Source organism: Gigantopelta aegis, chromosome 6 (genome assembly GCF_016097555.1).
Source record: "Gigantopelta aegis isolate Gae_Host chromosome 6, Gae_host_genome, whole genome shotgun sequence".
Lineage (NCBI taxonomy): Eukaryota > Metazoa > Mollusca > Gastropoda > Neomphalida > Peltospiridae > Gigantopelta > Gigantopelta aegis.
In genome coordinates this window covers 35,768,305-35,791,566 of record NC_054704.1, presented here as the reverse complement: position 1 = coordinate 35,791,566, position 23,262 = coordinate 35,768,305, and the positions used below count along the sequence as shown (strand labels likewise).

The 23,262-nt window shown below is 36.7% G+C and overlaps 1 protein-coding gene across 1 annotated transcript in view; it reads left to right on the top strand.

The window, feature by feature from the left end:
• The window catches only part of LOC121374508 (P protein-like), a 29,888-nt gene extending 25,338 nt beyond the window's left edge, over nt 1-4,550 (top strand). Inside the window, exons 13-19 of the mRNA XM_041501610.1 lie at nt 200-251; nt 1,734-1,842; nt 2,196-2,323; nt 2,844-3,008; nt 3,439-3,532; nt 4,080-4,173; nt 4,463-4,550. Coding sequence (XP_041357544.1) covers nt 200-251; nt 1,734-1,842; nt 2,196-2,323; nt 2,844-3,008; nt 3,439-3,532; nt 4,080-4,173; nt 4,463-4,550 — 730 coding nt within the window. The remainder of the gene's footprint in view (nt 1-199; nt 252-1,733; nt 1,843-2,195; nt 2,324-2,843; nt 3,009-3,438; nt 3,533-4,079; nt 4,174-4,462) is intronic.
• Nucleotides 4,551-23,262: the final 18,712 nt, after the last annotated feature.

Genomic DNA, 23,262 nt, shown 5'->3' with positions numbered 1-23,262 from the left:
CAGTCCAATTCGAGTTTTTCTTTCTCAGGTTTGTGTTTCATTTAGCGCTATATATGTTAAAGAAAATTCCTTCTGCCCCAGAAATAGATAAAATCTCAAACCCATGAAGGACGCTTTTTTGACACAAATTTTATTCGTCTGAGAACATCTTGGCATTTGAAATATGGAAAACGCTTTTTATTTGTTTGGTTTTTTTCAGAAAAGCCGAAAAAAAAGATTTCCATAGTACATTGTTAGAACTTCAGAAAAAGGTATGTAAAATAGATATGTAAGCCAACATGCCACTGTGAACATGATTATTGGGTTATATCATTTAAATATTTTAACAAACATCCAACTACATACTGCGTTTACAGAATGTGGGAGTGGGCCGATACCAGACCGACTATTTCTGTCTTTGTAAAGCTTTATTTCATATTTTATATTTATTTTTAATGATTTGTCTATTTGTTTATTTATATCATATGTTCAATGGCTTTTCGGTCTAGGCTGGTTCCTGTAATTTTCAAGGATCATTCGGTTGCATCTGTGAGTCTGTTATTGAAATGTATTATCACTATACCATAATATTATTCGACTAGTTTTCTCTTTGAACTAGTCCACCGATTGCATAGTGCAATAACAAACAATGAATGTTCCATGTTTTAATGGATATGTAAAAACTTGGTTTTGAGATAGTCAAATCGGTATTAAATAATCACATGAAAGATCCTCTGAGACAGTTGGCTGCTTAATACAGGTCAGTTTGTACGAAATTAGATACAGGAACCTCCTTGATCGTCCACTGTCGGTATACCCTGCCTTCGTATTAATGTACCAACTCCAAGATGGCCACAGACCACAATTACATACGCTATTACTGTTTCTACGTAGCGTTAGTGGCTATAGCACTTTTATTAATCAGTAGGCCCGTGGATGTTTTCATGCATCTTTATCTACCCGGGGAGAACATATCCTGAAAAGAACAGCCCGTACTGTCTTTCTTTTTCCTTGGATATTGGTTTAAACAAAAACACACACTAAACCTGGCCGGCTTTTACACATTTTAGACTAAAAGTATTACATGTGCATGAATTCCAAGAAAGAGTTCTTCAGTGTTAATGTAACACAAGTTGTACTGATTTTTCTGTTACATTAACAAGTTACAAGTGTTTACAAACTACATGCTCTACCTTGTTAACTTCAGTCTAATAGTTGCCACTTCAAAGTTGTCTGCCACAAATAATAAGTCAAACAGCAGACTTATTGTGCGAATATATTTCCGGATTGTTTGTCAATAAAATAGGATGTTAGCTGTGAACTGTGGCCAGATACGCTATTAATGTACCCACTCCACGTATTTTAGGCTAGGGCTGATGTAAAAGGAACGCAGGTCTGTGGGAAGCGAGGTCCGTAGGTCCGTAGGTCCGTAGGACCTCGGTTCGTAGTAACAGTAGTCCTATCGGACCTCCATATCTTATGAACTATAGTTCGATCCGGACTTCATATCTGGTTTATTTTTAAAGTAATTATTTTCCCATAGGACTTGTATTCCAACCGGATTCAAACTCCTTTTACACCGGCGTTATACCCTTTACCCTTTGAGTCACGTGCTGAGAACACCATGACTGAACCTTGTTTGGATGTAAGCATGGCAATGCATTAAAATGGAAAGATTGTGGAGTGTAATTAAGGGAGACTAACTTTACTGGGTTTTGTTATATTATGTTAATCGTGTTGTTTACCTGTTACAGTACCGAATACGAGATCACTGGCTTCTGGTGAAAAGTGGCTGTGTCTTACTCGTAGTCATCCTTCTTCTATTCGTACATTCTTTCATTCCATCGCTGCATGTGGGTATAGGTGAATATAAAACTTCTTCAATTAAAATTAACACTGGTATATATATATTTACATTTTAATGTTTCCTTATATTTATAATTGGTTGTAAATTATAATAATAATTTAGCAAATTATATAGCATTTCAAATAACAAAGTTAGGCCCTCATCTCTAGTATTAATATTTGCCTAAACTACAGCCCTCCATATTTCTAAACGATAATACACTACGTGATAACATACCATAATATCCATATTACTACTAGAAGGACAACCATACATATAAACGTATATCATTTGTTAGTCGTCAGTATTGTGATAACTGCATTCCACCGCCACTAATACTTTCTCAGATGTTTAATATCTAATACCTCAGGTTGGATTGCCGTTCTTGGAGCCGTGTGGCTACTGGTTCTTGCTGACGTCACTGATTTGGAAAGTATACTGCACCAAGTAGAGTGGTCTACTCTCCTTTTCTTTGCTGCGCTTTTTACGCTCATGGAGGTATATAAAGTTTGTTTTGTTTAACGACACCACTGGAGCACATTGATTAATTAACCACAGGCTATTGGTAATTCTGACTTGTAGTCATCAAAGCAAACCCGCTACATTTTTCCTAATGCAGCAAGTGATCTTTTATATGCACTTTCCCACATACAAAAAACATACCACGGCCTTTGACCAGTTGTGGTGCACTGGTTGGAACGAGAAAAAACCCAATCAGTTGAATGGATGATAGAGGTATATATGTGGTGTAATGCAATATATGTTTTAAATAAACAAATAGTACCGGTATACTCAAACTAATTTTTAATATAGATATATAGATATTCCTACGGATGTAGGCCTTGACAAAAATCACTATGAGCATTCGTCCCCTCAGATGGTACCGACCAACCCTCTGGCTCATGAACTATATTATCGACTTCTAGATCATTTATTTGTTTATTTATTTATTATTTATTATTATTATTTATTTACATATTTACGTATTTATTAAATTTTATTTAATTTTTGTTCTTAGGCATTATCAGAACTGGGATTGATTGACGGGATAGGCAGCGCCATCAGTGACATCATAAAGCACGTGGACGAGGACTCTCGTCTGCTGGTTGCGCTGTGTATCATAGTGTGGGTGTCGGCCCTGGCCTCCAGCTTCATAGATAACATCCCCTACACTACAGCCATGGTAACTTAATCCTCCAGTCGATTGTGTTTATATTGGGGAGGTTGGGGAGGGTTTTTTTAAGTAACCTTTTGTGTGGGTGAGTGAATAAATATCAGATCAAGGCAGATCCAGGATTTTATTTGAGAAAAGATGCAACATGAAAATGGCATTTGCCCATTATCTTTTTTTTTCTGATATAAATTATGTTTTTGGTGTCAGGGTTGTAGTGGTCGTACATTTCCCCACAAAGGATGTGAACCCAGTGCCTATTAAGCATAGATCTGGTTGCTTAACCAATACGCCCAGAAGCGACCGATTTATCTATTCTTTAATCAATGGCAATCAGTGTGCACACCATGATAACACGCCTTGGGTCTGCCATTGCCAATCGTATGTGATTACCTCATGTTCGAGGTGTCGTTGCATCTACAATCTACATTTCTTTCTTCAGATTCCAGTTCTGCTGAAACTGAGTGAAGACCCTGACCTGAAGCTGGAACTACTGCCACTAGTCATAGCTCTTGCATTTGGCGCTTGTCTTGGAGGTACATTTTTGTTCATCCACCCCCCCCCCCCCCCCCCCCCCACCAACCCCCATTTTCCATTTCATAAACATCGCCCACTTCCATACACCAAAACCTTTATTTCGTCATAGCTCTTGCATTTGGCGCTTGTCTTGGAGGTAAGTTTTGGTCCATCCCCACCCCTCATTTTCCATTTCATAAACACCCCCAACTTCATACACTAAAACCTTTATTTCGTCATATCTCTTACAGAATGTGTATATAAAAGATCCTGTTTCGATAGAAGATAGCATGTTGAACCACTCTCCCCTCATCTCTCTCTCTCTTTCTCTCTCTCTCTCTCTCTCTCTCTCTCTCTCTCTCTCTCTCTCTCTCTCTCTCTCTCTCTCTCTCTCTCTCTCTCTCTCTCTCTTTCTTTGAGAAACCAAACAACTACTACTACTGCGACTACTACAACAACAACTACTACTGTTACTAGTAGTCTTACTTCTACCATTATTACTGCTAGTTACTAACACAAGCACCATTATCACTACCTAGCTGCTACATGTATGCATCTTTATTTCAGGCAATGGCACGCTAATCGGGGCATCTGCAAATGTCGTGTGTGCGGGGATTGCCGAACAGCATGGATGGGGAATATCCTTCCGCGAGTTTTTCAAGTTAGCTCAAATGTTTTTGTTTTTGTTTTGTTGGGGGGGTGTCTGTGTGTTGTTGTGGGGGGGGGTGTGTGCGTGTTTCTGAGGATTTTTTGGGGGGATGGGAGGGGTTGGGGTTTTTTGGTCTGTTTCTTTGTACAATTTCCAGGTAAGAAACTTTTTAAAATTATAAATTTCTGAAATAAATTCTTAACAACGCACAAGAATTGCTTCTTGTATCAATATTTTGTATTTACAAATACAATCGTAAGTTTTAATTTTATACTAATGCCTTTTTGTACTTCATTTTCAGAATTGGATTTCCCATGATGCTGGTAACTGTAGCGGTCGCCACGGTGTATCTTATCGTCTGCCACGTTGCTATTGGCTGGAATACGTGACGACACGACTGTAGCAATAAACATGATACGATCAAATGCAGAGAGAAATGTTGTAATATTACAAGATCCAGGGTAGGGGTGCTGGGGTGGGCACCCCTTGTTCAAATTTAGAAGTGACCCGAACAATCCAATGTTTGGCAAATTGATACATTGAACTTCTTTGTTGTTAGTGGGAGATGTGTAATATTAAAAGTTTTGGTTTTATTGCTGTTTCTAGTGAAGATTGATATATATATATATATATATATATATATATATATATATATATATATATATATATATCCTATATATATATATCCTATAACTTACTCATGTCATAAACCCATGTGATAATTTTAGTTTATTAACCCGGTTTATAATGGTATGCAAATTTGCAAGGTCTCTAGGTAATGTGTTTTTAAAGATTTAGTTAAAATGCGTGACGTCAAACTAATTTGTGCTAATCGTTATGACGTCATATTACGGATGGCGGTGACTTTAGTACTGTGATTTACTAAACATTTTTTATTAAAATGTTATTTTAGAAGTGTTATAGGATAAATAGAATTCGCTACTCGCATTTTTTAATATACAATCTCAACCTCGTCTAGTTAATCGCATTTGTCTCGGTAATCTAATTAAAATTAGCTTAACTATTACATGTGGATCTAACAGCAGCCCGTTGGAGCTCATGTCCAGTTGACCTTTCATTCGACCAATCAAAACCTTACTTGCAAAATCATGCCAGTGATTTGAAAACATTCGGGATTATGCCGAGGGTATACGAAATGATTCGGGTGAATTACGAAGTATGCCGGAAACTAATTTCAATATAACATTTTATATAAAATTCGTTTCAAGACAAAAGATTCCCAGTCTGCAGCTCGACGCGGTAAGACGTGTTTGTTTGGCTTGGGCTTTCGCGGCTCGACTTGGGGATCCTTTACTTCGTTGTTTTTGTCAGCGAAGTGAACTTTTCTACTGGGATGTATGCTGCCATTGGAACTGATTGAACGCTGGAACGCTAATTCTCGTTTCGACAGTCTGCACCACCAGGTTGGATTCTTTTTCAGCGAGATTCCTTGCCCCCACGTCATTTCTCGGTCTAATTATGTTGACATGTTTTTTTCGTGACTCGTATGACGGCTATTCTGCAGAACGCCACGGTTGTTCGCGTTTAGTCTCTACATGTCCGAGCCTGTTCTAGCAGCACTGGAAGATTGACCGCCCCACTCTAACAAGAAATAGGAAGCGGGGTCGGCCCCTACTACTCTTTTCTAGACTTTACTTTGTTTTATTGTGATACCATCTCGTATCCTCCGGAGTCTGGCCCGTCCGCACCACTATACCAGCCCATGACGATTGGACTATACCCTAGTCTGATTCTCTCTCTCGTTCAGACGGATCCGGCTTCTCAAGATCTGTATTTCAGCACTACACTACACCTTCAACGTCTATTGACTGTCAATCTAGGGGTTTTCTTGACGGGATGCAACCCATCTCGTCCCTACAAGTTGTGCACCCTAACGGCCTTAACGAGGCCACTCACGTGGATATATAGATCGGACTTTAAACTTTTAGACCTTCGTTCAAAAGTTTATGTCGAAATTACTTTCTTTTTTTAATATTATTAAATAGTCCGATCCTCTCTTATTTCTCTTATTTATTTTTGGACTGTCCTTCTAAAATGCTCCAAATTATATAAATATTCGACCGAGCAGTCAGTTTTTTTTTTTTTTTGGCTTGTAACCTTTTTTTTCTTTTTTTTTAAATTCTATTAACTTTTTTACTAATTGCTATTTTCAAAATTCTGCCCATTTTCAACTCCCATGATCTGGCTATCCAGAGACAGGCTCCGGGACGGACATGCTCGAAACTCTAGTGGTATATGAGCATGTAAAAATTATTCGCACTCGCACTCAAGACGAAAAAAAACCCGTGATAAAATCTGTTTATACTAGCTAGTATACAATCCAGAGTTTATTACTGCACTTTCCCCGCTGTTTTTTCAATGTTAAAATAGACCAACAAGTTCGCCTATTGCATAAATAGTCTCGACCGATATTTTTAGAATTTGTATACTCCCGAATAACGTTATAAAAGACGAAGTGTAATTGGTCGATTTTTAAATTGTAATTTATAAATGAAATGTCACTTGGACATGGGAGTCCATGCAATGCTGTTAGATCTACTGGTGAGACCAGTAGAGCTAATTTTAATCAGATTGTTGTCTCGGCAGAGCCGTGACAAATATCGATTAACATAGACTCGGTTCATATTTTCCCATTTAAAAAAATACTCGTGACGAATCTCCTCTCTCTCTCTCTCTCTCTCTCTCTCTCTCTCTCTCTCTCTCTCTCTCTCTCTCTCTCTCTCTCTCTCTCTCTCTCTCTCTCTCTCTCTCTCTCTCTCTCTCTCTCTCTCTCATACATATATATGAGGGTGGGACCGTCTCAGGGCAATATCACTATATATATATATAGTGATATTGCCCTGAGACGGTCCCATCGGTCCGATCAAAAGTGATATTGCCCTGGGAGATTTAACCAATGAAAATAAAGAATTATAAGCATTGGCATATTTCGATTATGATAAACAAAACAGGAATGTACGAGTCTTATGGATAATATTATGTAATAAAACAATTACATTTCGGGTAATATCATGTTTTATGAACCGAAGAAATTGATGTTGACCCCGGCCTTTGGCCTCGGTCAATAAACGAGTTACCAGTTATTATCAAATGTATGTCCCGAGTGAAATAATTTTCACTTGTCACGAGCTTTAGCGAGTGATAAATGAAAATTATTTCACAAGGTACTGTTCTGATAATTGCTATAACTTTGTAATTTAATCACGTTCATAGATAATTTTCAAAAACAAAAGTTCTCTTTATTCTGCTACAAAATCGATAAAGAATTACATTAAAATGACGTTTTGTTATAAATGTAACACCAAAAACAGACAGCCGTAAATGTACTCTTTAAACTACATTACGTCATTTTGTACCGACAAGGTCATTGGTTTGTAAACGTCAAATTGTCCAATAGTATTGTTCGTTAGACCAATGCAGAATATTTCTCACTAAGAAAATATGGAAAATATTTTCCCTGTTATGAGTGACCAATGGAGTAATAAAACATGATATTGCCCTCAGTGACAATCAATAATTGATAATTATATACATACACGTGTGTGTGTGTGTGTGTGTGTGTGTGTGTGTGTGTGTGTGTGTGTGTGTGTGTGTGTTTATTTATTTATTTATTTATTTATCAATTATTGACCGTCATTGAGGGCAATGTCATGTTTTATGGACCGAAGAAATTGATATTGACAGAGGCCAACGAGGATGAAGGATAGCAAAGCGTTTTGTCACAAGTTTGTGCTTGTTACATTAGAATTAGCAGTTGACGTTGCATTACGTTACCTACTCGTTAATTGGATAGAATTTTGTGTCATCTTTATTTTCATTGGTCAGGGCAATATCACTTTTGATGGACCAGTGGGACCGTCTCAGGGCAATATCACTATCTACGGACGGTCATGTGACTGGTTTTTGACCAATAAGAATACAGATATATTTTTATTATGTATATATACCGGTGATTCATAAAAGAAAATGAGTGAGTATGGACTTAGTCAAACTTTAACTTTTCTGGCCGTCATTTCAAAAAATTTGTTTATTTTCTTGTAAATAGTCTGGCACCCTTTATTTTTGGCAGTCCGTCTAAATTGCTCCAATCACCTTCAACTTTGGATGAGCAGTCAAATTTTGTGTTTGGCCTCTAATTGATTCCAGACACGGTTATTCTCGACTTTACTAAAATTTTCAAAATTCCGCCCACCTCAAACTTACTGCCTTCCCCAGAATTGGTCACTGGCGAAGTCAGAGGCTAAGTCCGGGGTGGGCGTGCCTGAACCGTAAGGATATGAGCACGTAAATCGAATTCCCTTCCCTTCCCTACGTTTTTAAGTCAAATAGCAAAAACAAATGGAGCACGGAGCACTGCAAATTTGCACAAAATATTTTTGTTATGTTGTCTATTATTGGAAAGTATGTGTGTTCACTTTGACACATACCTTTAATACTGTTAATTCTCTTGACCCTAGTTTTTAAACACTACCGCATATTTTTTACTATTAGAGTCGTTTTTGATAACTGAACTCTGGCATAAATTATATTGTATTGTTTTGATTATCCATCTGTGTAACACCCGTGTTGTTCTTGTCATCCTGGGGCCCATTTCACAAAACATCGTAAGTTTACGTTTGCAACTAGCAAGTTACACCGGTCATACGTTTACATGTTTGACATATATTTCATGCAGAAAATTACATCATTCCTGAAGACTGAGCATTCTAAGAACAAAAGAAAATGAAATATGTGTACCTCGAACTATATTTATTGTACGTTTAATAATAAATTGTGGTTTAGTCGTAAATGTACGTTTACGTGCAAAACTAGGCTTGCGATGTTTTGTGAAATTGGGCCCACTGTTTCTCATACCATGACATCTATTTTTCATAATTCTAACAATGCACGTACCTGTGAGAACAAACAATTATGGAGACGATTTCTAACTTTTGTTAGTATAGGGACGTAGAAAAATAAAAGCACCTGGACGTAGAAGGTACTAATTAATTTATAAGCTGGTATGATTGTTACCACATAATATGTGCCGTGTGTTTCCTAACCACGAACTGATGGTGTGTGTAATACTGGTGATTCTCATTGTATTGTTACATTATGTTTTTACCGACTTAAAATACATGTATATAAGCAATAACAAGTCCATTGTAAATAAATATTTTCTTTTAAAATATTTAGTGTGAGTGTTATTTTGATATATTGTTTTTATTAAGTTAAAAAGTTTATTTTGTTTAACGACATCACTAGAGCACACTGTTTTATTAATCATCGGCTATTGGATGTCAAACATTTGGTAATTTTGACGTATAATCTTAGAAAACCCTCTACATTTGTTCCATTAGTAGCAAGAAATATTTTATATGCACCATATCATGGGAATCCAGGACATTTGCCCCCCAGTCCAAAAATGGATAGGTGGACATTTGCCCCCCAGTCGAAATGATGGCTAGGACATTTGCTCCCCAGTAGAAATGTTGGCTAGGACATTTGCCCCCCAGTAGAAATGTTGGCTAGGACATTTGCCCCCCAGTATAAAAATTGGTTTAATTAACAACTTAAATTACTGTGTTTAATAAGTTCTTAATTAACATTGAGCTTTACAGCTCATCTGTTTACAAACATAAAACATAACATACATAAAATACAGGAGAACAGGCTCTGATAAACAAAAAAACATACGTCACATAAAACAAACGGCAAATACCTTAAGATAACATTTTCTTAATTTATCTGCTTGAAATAAATATATTCCAAAATTACATAGCTGATTATAAATATTTATCCAAAATGAAAGTTGTTTCGTACAAAATTAAAATAAAGTTGTTCACAATATTTAGTGTTTTTGTTTCATTTTATCAATATAGTAGATATCAACTGGGGGGCAAAATGTCCTAGCCAACATTTCTACTGGGGGGCAAATGTCCTAGCCAACATTTATACTGGGGTCAAATGTCCTAGCCATCGTTTCGACTGGGGGGCAAATGTCCACCTATCCATTTTTGGACTGGGGGGAAAATGTCCGTATCTCTACCATAGACATAATAACACATACCACGGCCTTTGATATACTAGTCATGGTGGACTGGCCGGCATGAGAAATAACGCAATGGGCCCACCGACGGCGATCGATCCTAGATCGACTGAGCATCATACGAGCGCTTTACCACTGGCCTACGTCCCGCCCCGTTTTTACTAAGTGTCCGACTAATACTTGATACCTGTATATGACACATCGTGAATCAAAAGTAATTAAAGCAGATCTATTTTAAAAAATCACTATTTTGTCTTCAGATTAAGATTGTTTGTACGTATGTATAAGTGTTTTTTTCTTGCTAGGAATAAACACATCGCAGGTAACAAATAGTCTTAACCGAAAAAGAAATACTAAAACATTTACATTGTATTGTAAATCACATTAAATCAGATTTTTAATGATCAACCATTCATGTGCATATCTTGTATCTTTTATGCTGCTGTGTCGTTAAACAGTCCATCGTTTCTTTCTTATGAGAGAGATATGATCCAGTGGTAAAGTGCTCACTTTATGTGTGGTCGGTCTAGGATCGATCCCCATTAGTGGGCACATTGGGCTATTTCTCATTCCAGCCAGTGCATCACGACTGGTTTATCAAAGGCCGTCGTATGTGCTGTCTTGTATGTGGGCTGATCCCTTGCTACTAATGGCAAAATGTAGATCGTTTCCTCTCTAAGACATCCAATAGCCGATGATTAATAAATCAATGTGCTCTAAAGGTGTCGTTAAACAAAACTTAACTTTCTATTTAGACGGTGGATTAGTCATTTTGATGAGAAAGAAAAATAATATGCGTTATATTATAGAATGGCGGATCACACACAAACCATGGGCTATTTATGAGAGAGGTGTTAGCTTGTCTGGGCTTTCACATATCGACAGGACATCTATATCACAAAGGGTACCATTGTTGATATAATATGTCTACAAATGAATGCAGTTCAGATACAGATGTTCCTAACCTCCGTTCATTCCACAAAGATGCTGACCCAAGGATAGCACTGCATGCAAACTGCTTCTTAGAAGAATGTAGGCACACGTGTCGAAGCTCAGGTCAGGTCAGGTCAGAGGGTTTTACGTGCACATTCAGAGCAAGCTGTTGTAGCCCACGCCTGTCATGGGCGCAGGTTTTATATACATATACATATACATATATATATATACATACATATATATATATATATATATATATATATATATATATATATATATATATATATACATACATACATACATACATACACATACACACACACACACATACACACATACATACATACATACATACAGATCTACATACATATATATATATATATATATATATATATATATATATATTATATTATATTATATATATATATATATATACCAGTTAACTTTTATTAAGCCTACAATTCACCGTTAGTTTCCTGTACCCATGACTGAAAGATTGAAAATACAAAACGACGCTTCTTCTATGGCATGATGGATATGATGGTAGGGCGCTTTGGTACAAACACCAAACACTTTTCACAACTTCAATGGGATACATTTCTACCCCAGTTGGCGTTTACGTCTGTAAGGCAGGTTGGAGTACTGGGTTGCGTTAAAGAATGCATGCTGAGAAATGGCGACAGCGGGTTTCCTCTCTCATTATCTGTGTGGTCCTTAACCACATGTTTGACGTCATATAACCGTAAATAAAATGTATTTATTCAATATTTAATGGATGAATAGGATCAGTTTTTAACTTATGAAACATTTAGAAACAAATTTAACATACAATTGAATTGCTTACAATTTGTATCTTTAATAAACGCAGTTAAAACCTATATACGTGACACAATTCAATAATCAACAGGTAATAACCACCAATCCAATATTTCCTTTTTAGACTGAAATTATTTTTAAGAAAACGAAAGGATGCAAAGAAATGTATAACATATTAAACAAGTCGACAAAAACGCCCATGGCCCAACGAAAATATTCAGATTTAGGTTACATATTATCTTTACAGTGGAGAAATGTCTATAATTTACCAATTCAATATTTAAAAGACTCAACATTATTATGGTTTCAATATAGAATCCTACATAGAATAATAATAACTAGCACTTATATATAGATTCAAATGTTTGTGAGTTTTGCCACGAACAGCCAGAAACTCTGGGACATTTGTTCTACGACTGTTCCAAAGTCTTAGATGTATGAAACGAAATTGAACAGCGGAGACAGGACGAAGGTGAACACATACAATTAATAATAAATAGACAGTTTTGTTTGGAATCATAAATAACAAAAAAAACTATAATATTATTTGCTAATTGGCTCTTTATTAATGTAAAATATTATATATATAGAAGTAAAATACAAAAACAGGAACCTAACGTATGTGCTTTTTAAAAAAAATTAAAAGATAAAATACAAATTGAAAATATATGCCATATAAAAGCTGTCAATTCAAAGAATATGAGGACTATTGGGCACCTTGGTCCAAATTGCTAGAAACAAGGCATGTCAGTATATTGTTCTAGATACATGTCTAACAACACAAATTGCTAGAAACAAGGCATGTCAGTATATTGTTCTAGATACATGTCTAACAACACAAATTGCTAGAAACAAGGCATGTCAGTATATTGTTCTAGATACATGTCTAACAACACAAATTGCTAGAAACAAGGCATGCCAGTGTATTGTTCTAGATACATGTCTAACAACACAAAATGCTAGAAACAAGGCATGTCAGTGTATTGTTCTAGATACATGTCTAACAACACAAAATGCACTAACGTCTACATGTATCTTTAAGTTTACTCTGTTTCGGCCTTTCTTTTTCTCTCTTTTTTCCTTTCTTCCATTCTTTAACTCTTTTTCTTTTATTTCAAGTTTCCGTTGTTAACCCCATTTATAGCATATGTATGCATTAATACATGAATATCCATGTATATTAGTACTGTTGTAATATGTTATAATTATCGTATATATCTATTTTATTCATATTTTATAACATGACTATAAGGTAGTGATATCAGGACCCCATCCCTGACACTATCATATTTGTTTCTGGGGTAATAAACTATATTTTAAAAGAAAATCTAGTAAATATGTAAGCCAGCATAGATAGAAGATTGTGACCTACTGTTTCTTAAGTGTTCTGTGTCTCTAACTGCATCGACTTTCAATCTGTTGCCATGTGGTGTACAAACATGGTGTTTACTTTGAAATTCCTCACCAGCCAGTTAATTGACTGTCTCTCATGATAATCCTTTCGCAAAGTACCAAGACATGGTGGAAGGAACATGTTAAAAACAAAACTGCTCGTTTGAGATTCTTGGTTCCTATGATCGAACCTCCCCAGTGGACCCATTTTTTTATCAGGTTTTTAGTTACACTGAAATGTCAAACCATGAAGCGACTGAAGACTAAGAATCGCCATGTTTTGGCAGTCTTCCTGTATGAAAAACCAAAGTTACATACGTGCTTATAGAACTATCAAATTTTAAATAGTTTTATTTACAGAAACATAATATACTTGTCGGTCTTTCGTTCTATTTTCTTGTACCACTGACACAAGTGTTCAGTAACTGTAACATAGCCTACCCTGCACACTTTTGAATCCCCACCTCTGAAGTGTTGAGAGACCTGTGTTTGGGCAGCATTCTCGAAACCTTCGTGGTATAGGAGCATGTAAATATTTATTGATTGATTGGGCAGCATTTGTTCACGCCTATTCTTAAACTACAAAAAGAGAACTCGGACAAAAAGGTCAAATAAGTAATACTTTAATTGTATATAAAAAAATAATTTAAAAAAAACATTGTTCCGTATCCGGTGAATGCCACCACTTGGCAAAGGGGCCGTTCAACAATTACGTAACGACCGATGTTGGAGGAGGTGTAGGGTATCATTGGTTGCGTACGAAGCGTTATCCAGGATCGTGTGCTTAAGCGAAGAAAGGAAAAAAAGAGAGAAAAAGAAAGGCCGAAACAGAGTAAACTTAAAGATACATGTAGAAGTTAGTGCATTTTGTGTTGTTAGACATGTATCTAGAACAATATACTGACATGCCTTGTTTCTAGCAATTTGTGTTGTTAGACATGTATCTAGAACAATATACTGACATGCCTTGTTTCTGGCATTTTGTGTTGTTAGACATGTATCTAGAACAATATACTGACATGCCTTGTTTCCAGCAATTTGTGTTGTTAGACATGTATCTAGAACAATATACTGACATGCCTTGTTTCTAGCATTTTGTGTTGTTAGACATGTATCTAGAACAATATACTGACATGCCTTGTTTGTAGCATGTTGTGTTGTTAGACATGTATCTAGAACAATATACTGACATGCCTTGTTTCTAGCAATTTGGACCAAGGTGCCCAATAGTCCTCATATTCTTTGAATTGACAGCTTTTATATGGCATATATTTTCAATTTGTATTTTATCTTTTAAATTTTTGTAAAAAGCACATACGTTAGGTTCCTGTTTTCGTATTTTACTTCTATATATATATATTTTACATTAATAAAGAGCAACAGTACACGACCCGTTTAGAAATTCGGTAACCGCAGTCTACACCCACTCTGCATGATTTTCTACATGTGCGTCTGGTTATGGGGGTGGGTAAGGGAGGTATCAAGAGTTAAGTATCATTTGAGATTATATATGATGCCTCTAGGGCGTTTCAAACAAGTCTGAGCCAAACTTCCTTATCGCATGATGCAACAACAGTTAAGGTACTATACAAGTCAGTAACCTGATAAACTTACTCGTGGTATGGAATGGTTAAAGTAAAGTTTGTTTTATTTAACGACGCCACTAGAGAACATTGATTTTTTATCTTATTATCGGCTATTGGACGTCAAACATATGGTCATTCTGACACTGTTTTTTAGAGGAAACCCGCTGTCGCCTCATAGGATAATCTTTTACCACAGGCAGCAAGGGATCTTTTATTTGCGCTTCCCACAGGCAGGATAGCACAAACCATGGCCTTTGTTGGACCAGTTATGGATCACTGGTCGGTGCAAGTAGTTTACACCTACCCATTGAGCCTTGCGGAGCACTCACTCAGGGTTTGGAGTCGGTATCTGGATTTAAAATACCATGCCTCGACTGGGATCCGAACTCAGTACCTACCAGCCTGTAGACCGATGGCCTAACCACGACGTCACCGAGGCCGGTGGAATGGTTATTTACAGCTTTCGATGTTTTGATTGATAGCCGATAGTTCCTAGTGCGCAGCACGAGGGAACTATCGGCTGTCAATCTAAATACCGAAAGCGTGCAGATAACCATGCACACCAATCTTAACTTCTTAAATTATTTATCGATTTTCTGTTATTTGGTTGCGGTTTTCAAATTCTTATTCGGGGCGGGACGTAGCCCAGTGGTACAGCGTTCGCTCGATGCGCGGTCGGTGTGGGATCGATCCCCGTTAGTGGGCCCATTGGGCTATTTCTCGTCCCAGCCAGTGCACCACGACTGGTATATCAAAGGCCGTGGTATGTACTAACCTGTCTGTGGGATGGTGCATATAAAAGATCCCTTGCTGCTAATCGGAAAGAGTAGCCCATGAAGTGGCGACAGCGGGTTTTCCTCTCTCAATATCTGTGTGGTCCTTAACCATATGCCTGACGCCATGTAACCGTAAATAAAATGTGTTGAGTGCGTCGTTAAATAAAACATGTCTTTCTTTCAAATTCTTATTCCTAGAGGTACGCGCATTTAAAATGCAGATAATTCTCTCGCAAATGTCAAAATAAAATATTTATGAACAGACGGTATCCGAGACTTGTTATTGAGGAAGGGAATATCTGAATACAGGCCAAGAACTTTATGCATTATAAATGACACCCAAACAAAATAAAGATTAGAAGTTTTATGGGTAAAATATTTCACATCATTTTAGAGGCATTCAGACGTGGCCACGTTGTTATTATGAAAGGCCTGGTGTTTTTGTTTTCTGTCTGGTTAATATTACTTAACTTGATCGTCTGCACGTTTTGTCTCTGCCAAGTCTGTACAAAACCCAAACACTTTTCACAGCTTCAGTGGGATACGTTTTTACCCTATTTGGCGTTTACGTCCGTAAGGCAGGTTGGAGTACTGGGTTGCGTTAAAGAATGCATGCTAAGAAAAGCGTGTACTTCTTTTAACTACCACTGGTCAGCAAGCATTTGTGAACTGAATTCGAACATTCAAGAGACGGATTTCTTGAAAAAAAGGAAGAACTGGGTATTCTCCACAATACAGAGTTGGCCAAAGGTATATATATTTTGTTTTCTTTGTTTTACATTATTTTGGTACACAAAATTACGAAAATATATTTTATTGTTGTGCTCATTTGCGTTGTGAGAAGCATGCATGGGCAGACATCAACCACCTTTGGATGCCGAGTTTAGACAACGTTTGTGGACAAAGGATACTCCCCTGTACTCGGGTAAACTAATCCTCACTGTTCCTTGAGTGTTCTGAGAACGTTACAACTTGTTTCTAAAAATAAAAAAAACCCAGCTATTAACATAAGGGTACCGTCTCACACACCAATTGTAGGCAATAACATGAGTTTGAAAAACACGATTTAAATCACCGAAACATCAACGTCTAGTGATTGTAATGACTAACTTAAATAATAAATGTGTGTCTAAATGCTCTCTGCGTTGTCTAAATGTTCTCTGCGTTGTCTAAACCAAACAGCATCGAAATATGTTGAGGTACAGTGATGATTTAAAATAAACATGATGTGGAAAATCGTAAATATTAGGAAATATAAATATGACTTTTCTTCTTTTTTCGCAGATTTTCACCATCATAGTTTTCATTGATTCATTACTTTAGAATGTCATATTAAGGACATTTGGTTATGTATGTCACCATACTGGATTCAGACCCCACCCCACCCTTACCTCACCCTTACTCCACCCTCAAACAAAACATCTTTGGTAGGCTTGATATTTTGATGTGATAATAGTAAGACATGTTCTAGTTGTACCCCATTTCTTCAATGGTCTTGTGAACAGCACATTGATTTTCAGGAGTAAAATGTTTTGATACACTGAAATACACTCCTCCCCAATTCAGCGCTCTGATGCACCTGTGTGTGATAGCTTGATGTTCACGATGAAAATCCAAAAGAATGTCAGGTATCTTGCATAGTTTTGCCCACCGAAGCTGCAGAACAGGTCTTGTATCATGAGCAGTGACTGTTCATACAAATCCAAGTTGTTTGTCTTCAAGGAATTCGAATAAGCCGGATGTGATCTATGTAGGACATCCAAAACTGTATATATGACCCACCAAAGTCTGGTCGTTTTTGTTGGGGGGTGGGTTTAATTGTTTTTACAAAGAGCTTTTAATAATTTATAAATAAATAATAATTTAAGTTCCTTTACATTGTGTAATGTTCTTTGTTATATATATTTGTACAGAGACTAGCCGGACATTGTGCAGAACATTCCTGTCCTTTCCAAAGCCGATGTCACGTCGTGTCCAGTAATGAAACCACGTGTATTCAATCTAGTAAGTTAATAGCTTATTAACATACCCATCAACATGTTTCAAATCTACAACAATTACATTTCGGAATCTTATATTAATAATTATTCTACCAATAAGAGTATAAGAAATTTTATTTTCTATTACAAAAGTCATTTAATTACACCTTTTGTCATCAAAGATTAAATCACAACTGAAAAAAATAATAATAAATAAAAAAAGAACATTGAACTGAAATTTGATGTTAATTACATTAAGATGGATATCATTGCACCAGTGGTGTAAATTGTTTATTCAACTTCAAAAAAGGTATACATGGACTAATCTTGCACCATAAATTTGAAACTTAGTATGAAGAACATGTATATATTTAATGTCTCATAAACTATCAATAATTTAGGAGAATTGTCCAAAAGGGCTGGCCGACGAGAACAAAGTAAAGGAGTTTTAATAATATTTTAAAACGAGGACAAGGAAGGCAGCAATGCCGAATTCTCGAGCAACGAATCAAGACCACAAGGAAGTTCTGAAATCAACGAACATAAATTGAACAGGACTGGAGTATCGAGCAAGCAATTACATCCACCAATGGAAGATTCTGGCAGCAAAGAAGACAAATTACAAAGTGGGTCATCAAAAACAGGATCCAAAACAGCAGTTAGAGAGAATTCAAAAAATATGTCTGAGACAAACAAACAAATAAAAGACATGAGTTCTTCTGTTAATACACCAGTGAAATCCAACGAGGGTTCCTTTGCCCTCAAATTTCAAAACGTGACCCAACCAATGCATGATGAATCTTTGAAATTCAACTGGATATCTGTCGGCACTGTTGGCATTTGGGGTGTCGACACACGTCAACGACTTTATAAGCTGACAGAGCAGAAATGGATTTTCTTTCGTAGCACCGACAGGTTGAATGGTATTCTAAAAATAAGTTCTGGTAAGATGGTTTGGGCCATTAGCTCACGTTTGTATCTGTACCTATTAAAAGAAGATAGCATGACTGACTCTGGTGTATGGTATGGTACAGGCAAAACCCGTCTTGTGCACGTATGTGCCGACGATCTGTCCTACAACGTGTATATAATACAAAAGACAACTGGTGCAGTTCATACGTGTAAATATCATAAGAAGAAACTATGTCGAAAGAAAGAATGGAAACAGTTGTATGGTTTAACAAAGATCACGTTTTTGACCACTGGCCAAGGACATCTTTGGGCTGTTACCACTCACAACAAAATTCGACGGTGCCAGAATCATGCAGTGAAATGCCGCACCACTTTCACTCAACACAATTACACGGCGATAGGGGTTGCTCAGACCGTTATTTTTGGCACCACAGCTGAAGGACAGTTAGATGTTTTGCGTGACAGTTCACTTAATGACCTTTATTATAGACCAGAACTCGTGGACATGCATGGCGATTTAGTACAGCTAGTGAGCGTACGTGAATTAACAAATGATGTTTGGTATCTTGATACAAATGGTCAAGTGTATCACCTCGGCATAATGCCATTACCAAATCAAAGAAAAATGGAGTGAAGGCTTTCATTTCTGCCCTATCAACAACTCAATTTACCTTTCATTGATGTTGACCTGCCTCTCCTGAACTAAAGGTATCAGTATCGAGGAACACAATTCCCTTGGTGGACCCATTGTGTAAACAACAATTAACTCCTGTGACGGAACATGCTCTTAATTTTGTTTTCGCCTGTGGCGATATTAATTGTGTTAGAAGGCCGTGTACAGTCCAATAAGCACTTAAGCCCAGGTGGACACTTTGTTACGTAATACCTCTGCGCGACGGTCCTCGAGCTGTACTTCTAATACACACCCAGGCAGGTGCGGAGGCCATGTGGCGAGTAGTTACGTAATACCTCCGCGAGTGCGGTTTTTACAACCGTGATTTGGCGACGATGGCGACAGCCAGTCTAATGATCAGAGAAAAATATACCGACTCTGGGAGAGGTGGAATATCAGATGATAGGTGAGGTACCGCGTTGTACCCCCAGGCGATATTCGCTGTCTCTGAGAGTTTTGAATAAATAGCTAGGGTTTAGAGATATCTCAGAGAACCATAGGAAGGTATCCCGGGGGAACGTTGTCCGTTTGGACTTTGGTAAATATATTATTTCTGCTCTGTTGTATAACCTTGATGTGATTGATGTGACTTTTAAATATTTTAATACTGTATTATACCAATATTCTTTAGACAGTGTCTTCGGTCATCTGACGAAGTAAATCGTAGACTTTTTGTTCTAACATTATACGAGTATTTGGTAATATAAAGCTTAGCCAGTCATCCTAGAAGACCTAGGTAAACTGTAGGTTATTGTCTTTATTGTGATAGGTACCAGTATTAATTCTGTGTTACAAGGTTACTGAACGAGTAGTAAGGGTTAATTAAAAATTAACCAGTTAGGAATAGTGTTGTAATTCCTTTATTAATTAAGTTCCTCTGGCAGCGTTTCTCAATTATCACAAGTTACTGAACGAGTAGTAAGGGTTAATTAAAAATTAACCAGTTAGGAATAGAGTGGTAATTCCTTTATTAATTAACTTCTCCTAGAAGCGTTTCTCAATTATCACACGTGTGGGTGTTGTGTCACGGTGAAGTGATTAGCATATTGTGTAAACTAGACACCTAGAGATTAACTAATTAAGTGATCAGTTCTGGGTTGTTATTATTTGTTGTTATTAATTAACTACTGTGGCAGTACATTTGTCAGCAGATTAATACAGATTCCAAAGTGTATTGTGTTTTTGTTGTGTTTTCTAGTGAACTAAACGTGCTATAATAATATATACTTTATATAAGATCTTATCTCTGATCATACCAAAGCGGTTTTGAACTGCCCGTTACAGAGAGATCTAATAGATATACAGTTAGGAGAGATATTTGGACAATCGTGTTTTATTCAGTTACGGGTATTATAGAATCCCCGTGACAACTCCTTTTTTATTATAAACATAATTAAACCAGCAGTATACGAATAAATAGCAAGTGATTACTAGCTTAATTATGTTTATGATAAAGCAATTATTAACTGTTTGCCTACTAATGGCTTAACTATGTAACATAATTTATGTTCAAAATGTTTATGATCAAAGCAATTGTTAATGGCTTAATTATGAGTACAGTCAAAACAATTAGGGCCAAATTTACGCCTTCGTAAATTCGCCCCTCTATGTTTTTCTGATAAGTATCTTCACGATCAAAGCAATTAATTGTCTGTTGTCTTGTCTGTTGACTTAATTATGTTTACCATCAAAATAATAGTTAATTGTTCATCTTCTACTAGCTTAATTATGTTTGTGATCAAAATATTTGAAATCATCTACTGCTGGTTTAATTGTGTTTCTGATAGAATCACTCAAATAACAGTTGTATTTACTATTGTCTTAATTTTGTTTATACTCAAAACGTTTCAAATTGTCCGTCTACGGCTGTTACGTGTTTGATATATTTAAAAAAAGTTGTATGTACCACTGTTTTCATTTTGTTTATGATTAAAATGTTTTTTTCTTACATACCCATTGTAAAAAATACTCAGTAAGATTTTTAGTATCGCATTCCAATATCCCTCAAATGGGAGACATATTTAAAGACATCTGGTTGCCTGCTCCGCAGTAATAACCTTGACGTCCGTGGAATGCCATCCATTAAAAACTATTGTCCGAACCAAATTGTTAACTACGAAGAATTACTCTCCTACCTTTAATTGCCGTTAGATTTCCTCCAAAGTTTGTCCAGACAGAAATCTTGAAAAAACCCATTAAAATGACACATATTCCACATACCAGATGATAACTATGTCACCTATATCGACTTCGCTGAGAGCGCATGGGGCAAAAAACATGTAATTTTGTGCCAGCTGCCATTTTGACTTTTTTTTGGAATATTCTTCAAGAGGGGTGAAAGGATAGGACTTAATCTAACAACGTCATAACATGTTATGATATAAAAGCAAATGTGATGACGTCACGTTATTTTTTTAATTATTATTAAAAAAAAATTAATGATACCACTAGAGATCATTGATTTCATATTAATTGTGTTACATACTTTGGAGGCTTTCACCCCTCTTGAAGACTATTCCATAAACAAGCAACATGGCAGACGGCAGAAAACTGCATGTATTTTTGCCTATGCAATCTCAGCAAAGACGATATCGGCGACATCGTTGCAGTCTCGTGTGTGGAATCTGTATATTTGTAGTGGGTTTTTTTGCGATTTGTGTCTGGACAAACTTTGGAAAAAAATCTAACGGCAATTAAAGGTAGGAGAGTAATTTTTTGTAGTTGTTAACAATTTGGTTCGGACAAAATTAATAATTGTTCTGTGATAGATAAGTCAACTAAGTCACATCAACCAATTAGCTCCATTTTCAATTTTGATGAACCACTCAAATTTTTGTGTCAAAATTACCTTCAAGAAATAACACGACATTACCTATTTGGCTTTAATCCTGTGGGACATTTGCAAATTCAATAGCACTAAAACCCGTTACCGACCCTGGTCGGGCTGCTTGTGCTCCCTTGCACATGTCAGCGCGAGCGATCCCCTCCCCCACCCACACCAAACATTTTCCTGTTCTGAACGGAGGAGCCAGCGAAAGTCGACACCTGCGCCCATGACATTCATTCATTCATTTCAACAAGGTTCAAGCACGCTGTCCTGAGCACACACCTCAGCTATCTGGGCGGTCTGTCCATAACAGGTTGTTCTGAATATGACCTGACCTGACCTGACCTATAAATTAACCTGAAACTTGATCGTAGAGCACAAGTTTACTGCAAGCGCTGTAAATACGTTTCAGTTAAAAAGGATGTTTAAATATCTTTCTAACTTGATTTTGGTGAATGTGTAACAAATAAAATATTATGCTTGAGTCTATTAGGATACTATGTATCTTTTAAGTCATTGTTTAAAAATGTGTCCAACTCACTTTTGCTCGTTAAGATACATTGTGAAATGACTTGTAAGATGAATGGTATCGAATGACCACTCATTGTCGGTATCTACTAATGGCTTAAGTATGATTATGACCAAAACACTTTTCATACACACCTGATCAGTGATGGTGAGAACATTATATTTTATGACAACACACGTTATTGTAGTGATGGTGAGAACCTCATAATTTATCATAACACACGTTATTGTTATTGATTTAAAGACATAACTGGCTTCTCCTAGGTGATGACATGGTCATCACAGCCATACCATCCAATAAAAAGTATGATCAAAATCAATAGCTCTGTGACACATAGGTGAACCTAAAACTGATTACAAGCACAAGGGTCGTAAATAGGTTTCAGTTTTGAAAGATATTTACATTTCTTTTAAACGTGTTTTGCTCTTAACACTTCTTTTGAAACAATTCATTGCAAGATAAATGATATCTAAAGCCACTCAGATAGTATTCACTATATGCTACTGGTTTAGGCACTCTTTCTGAATACAAGATGTTTTCAGTGCAGAACCTATTCGGGGGGGGGGGACATAGCACAGTGGTAAACCGCTCACCTGATGGGCTATTTTCGTTCTCGGCAATGCACC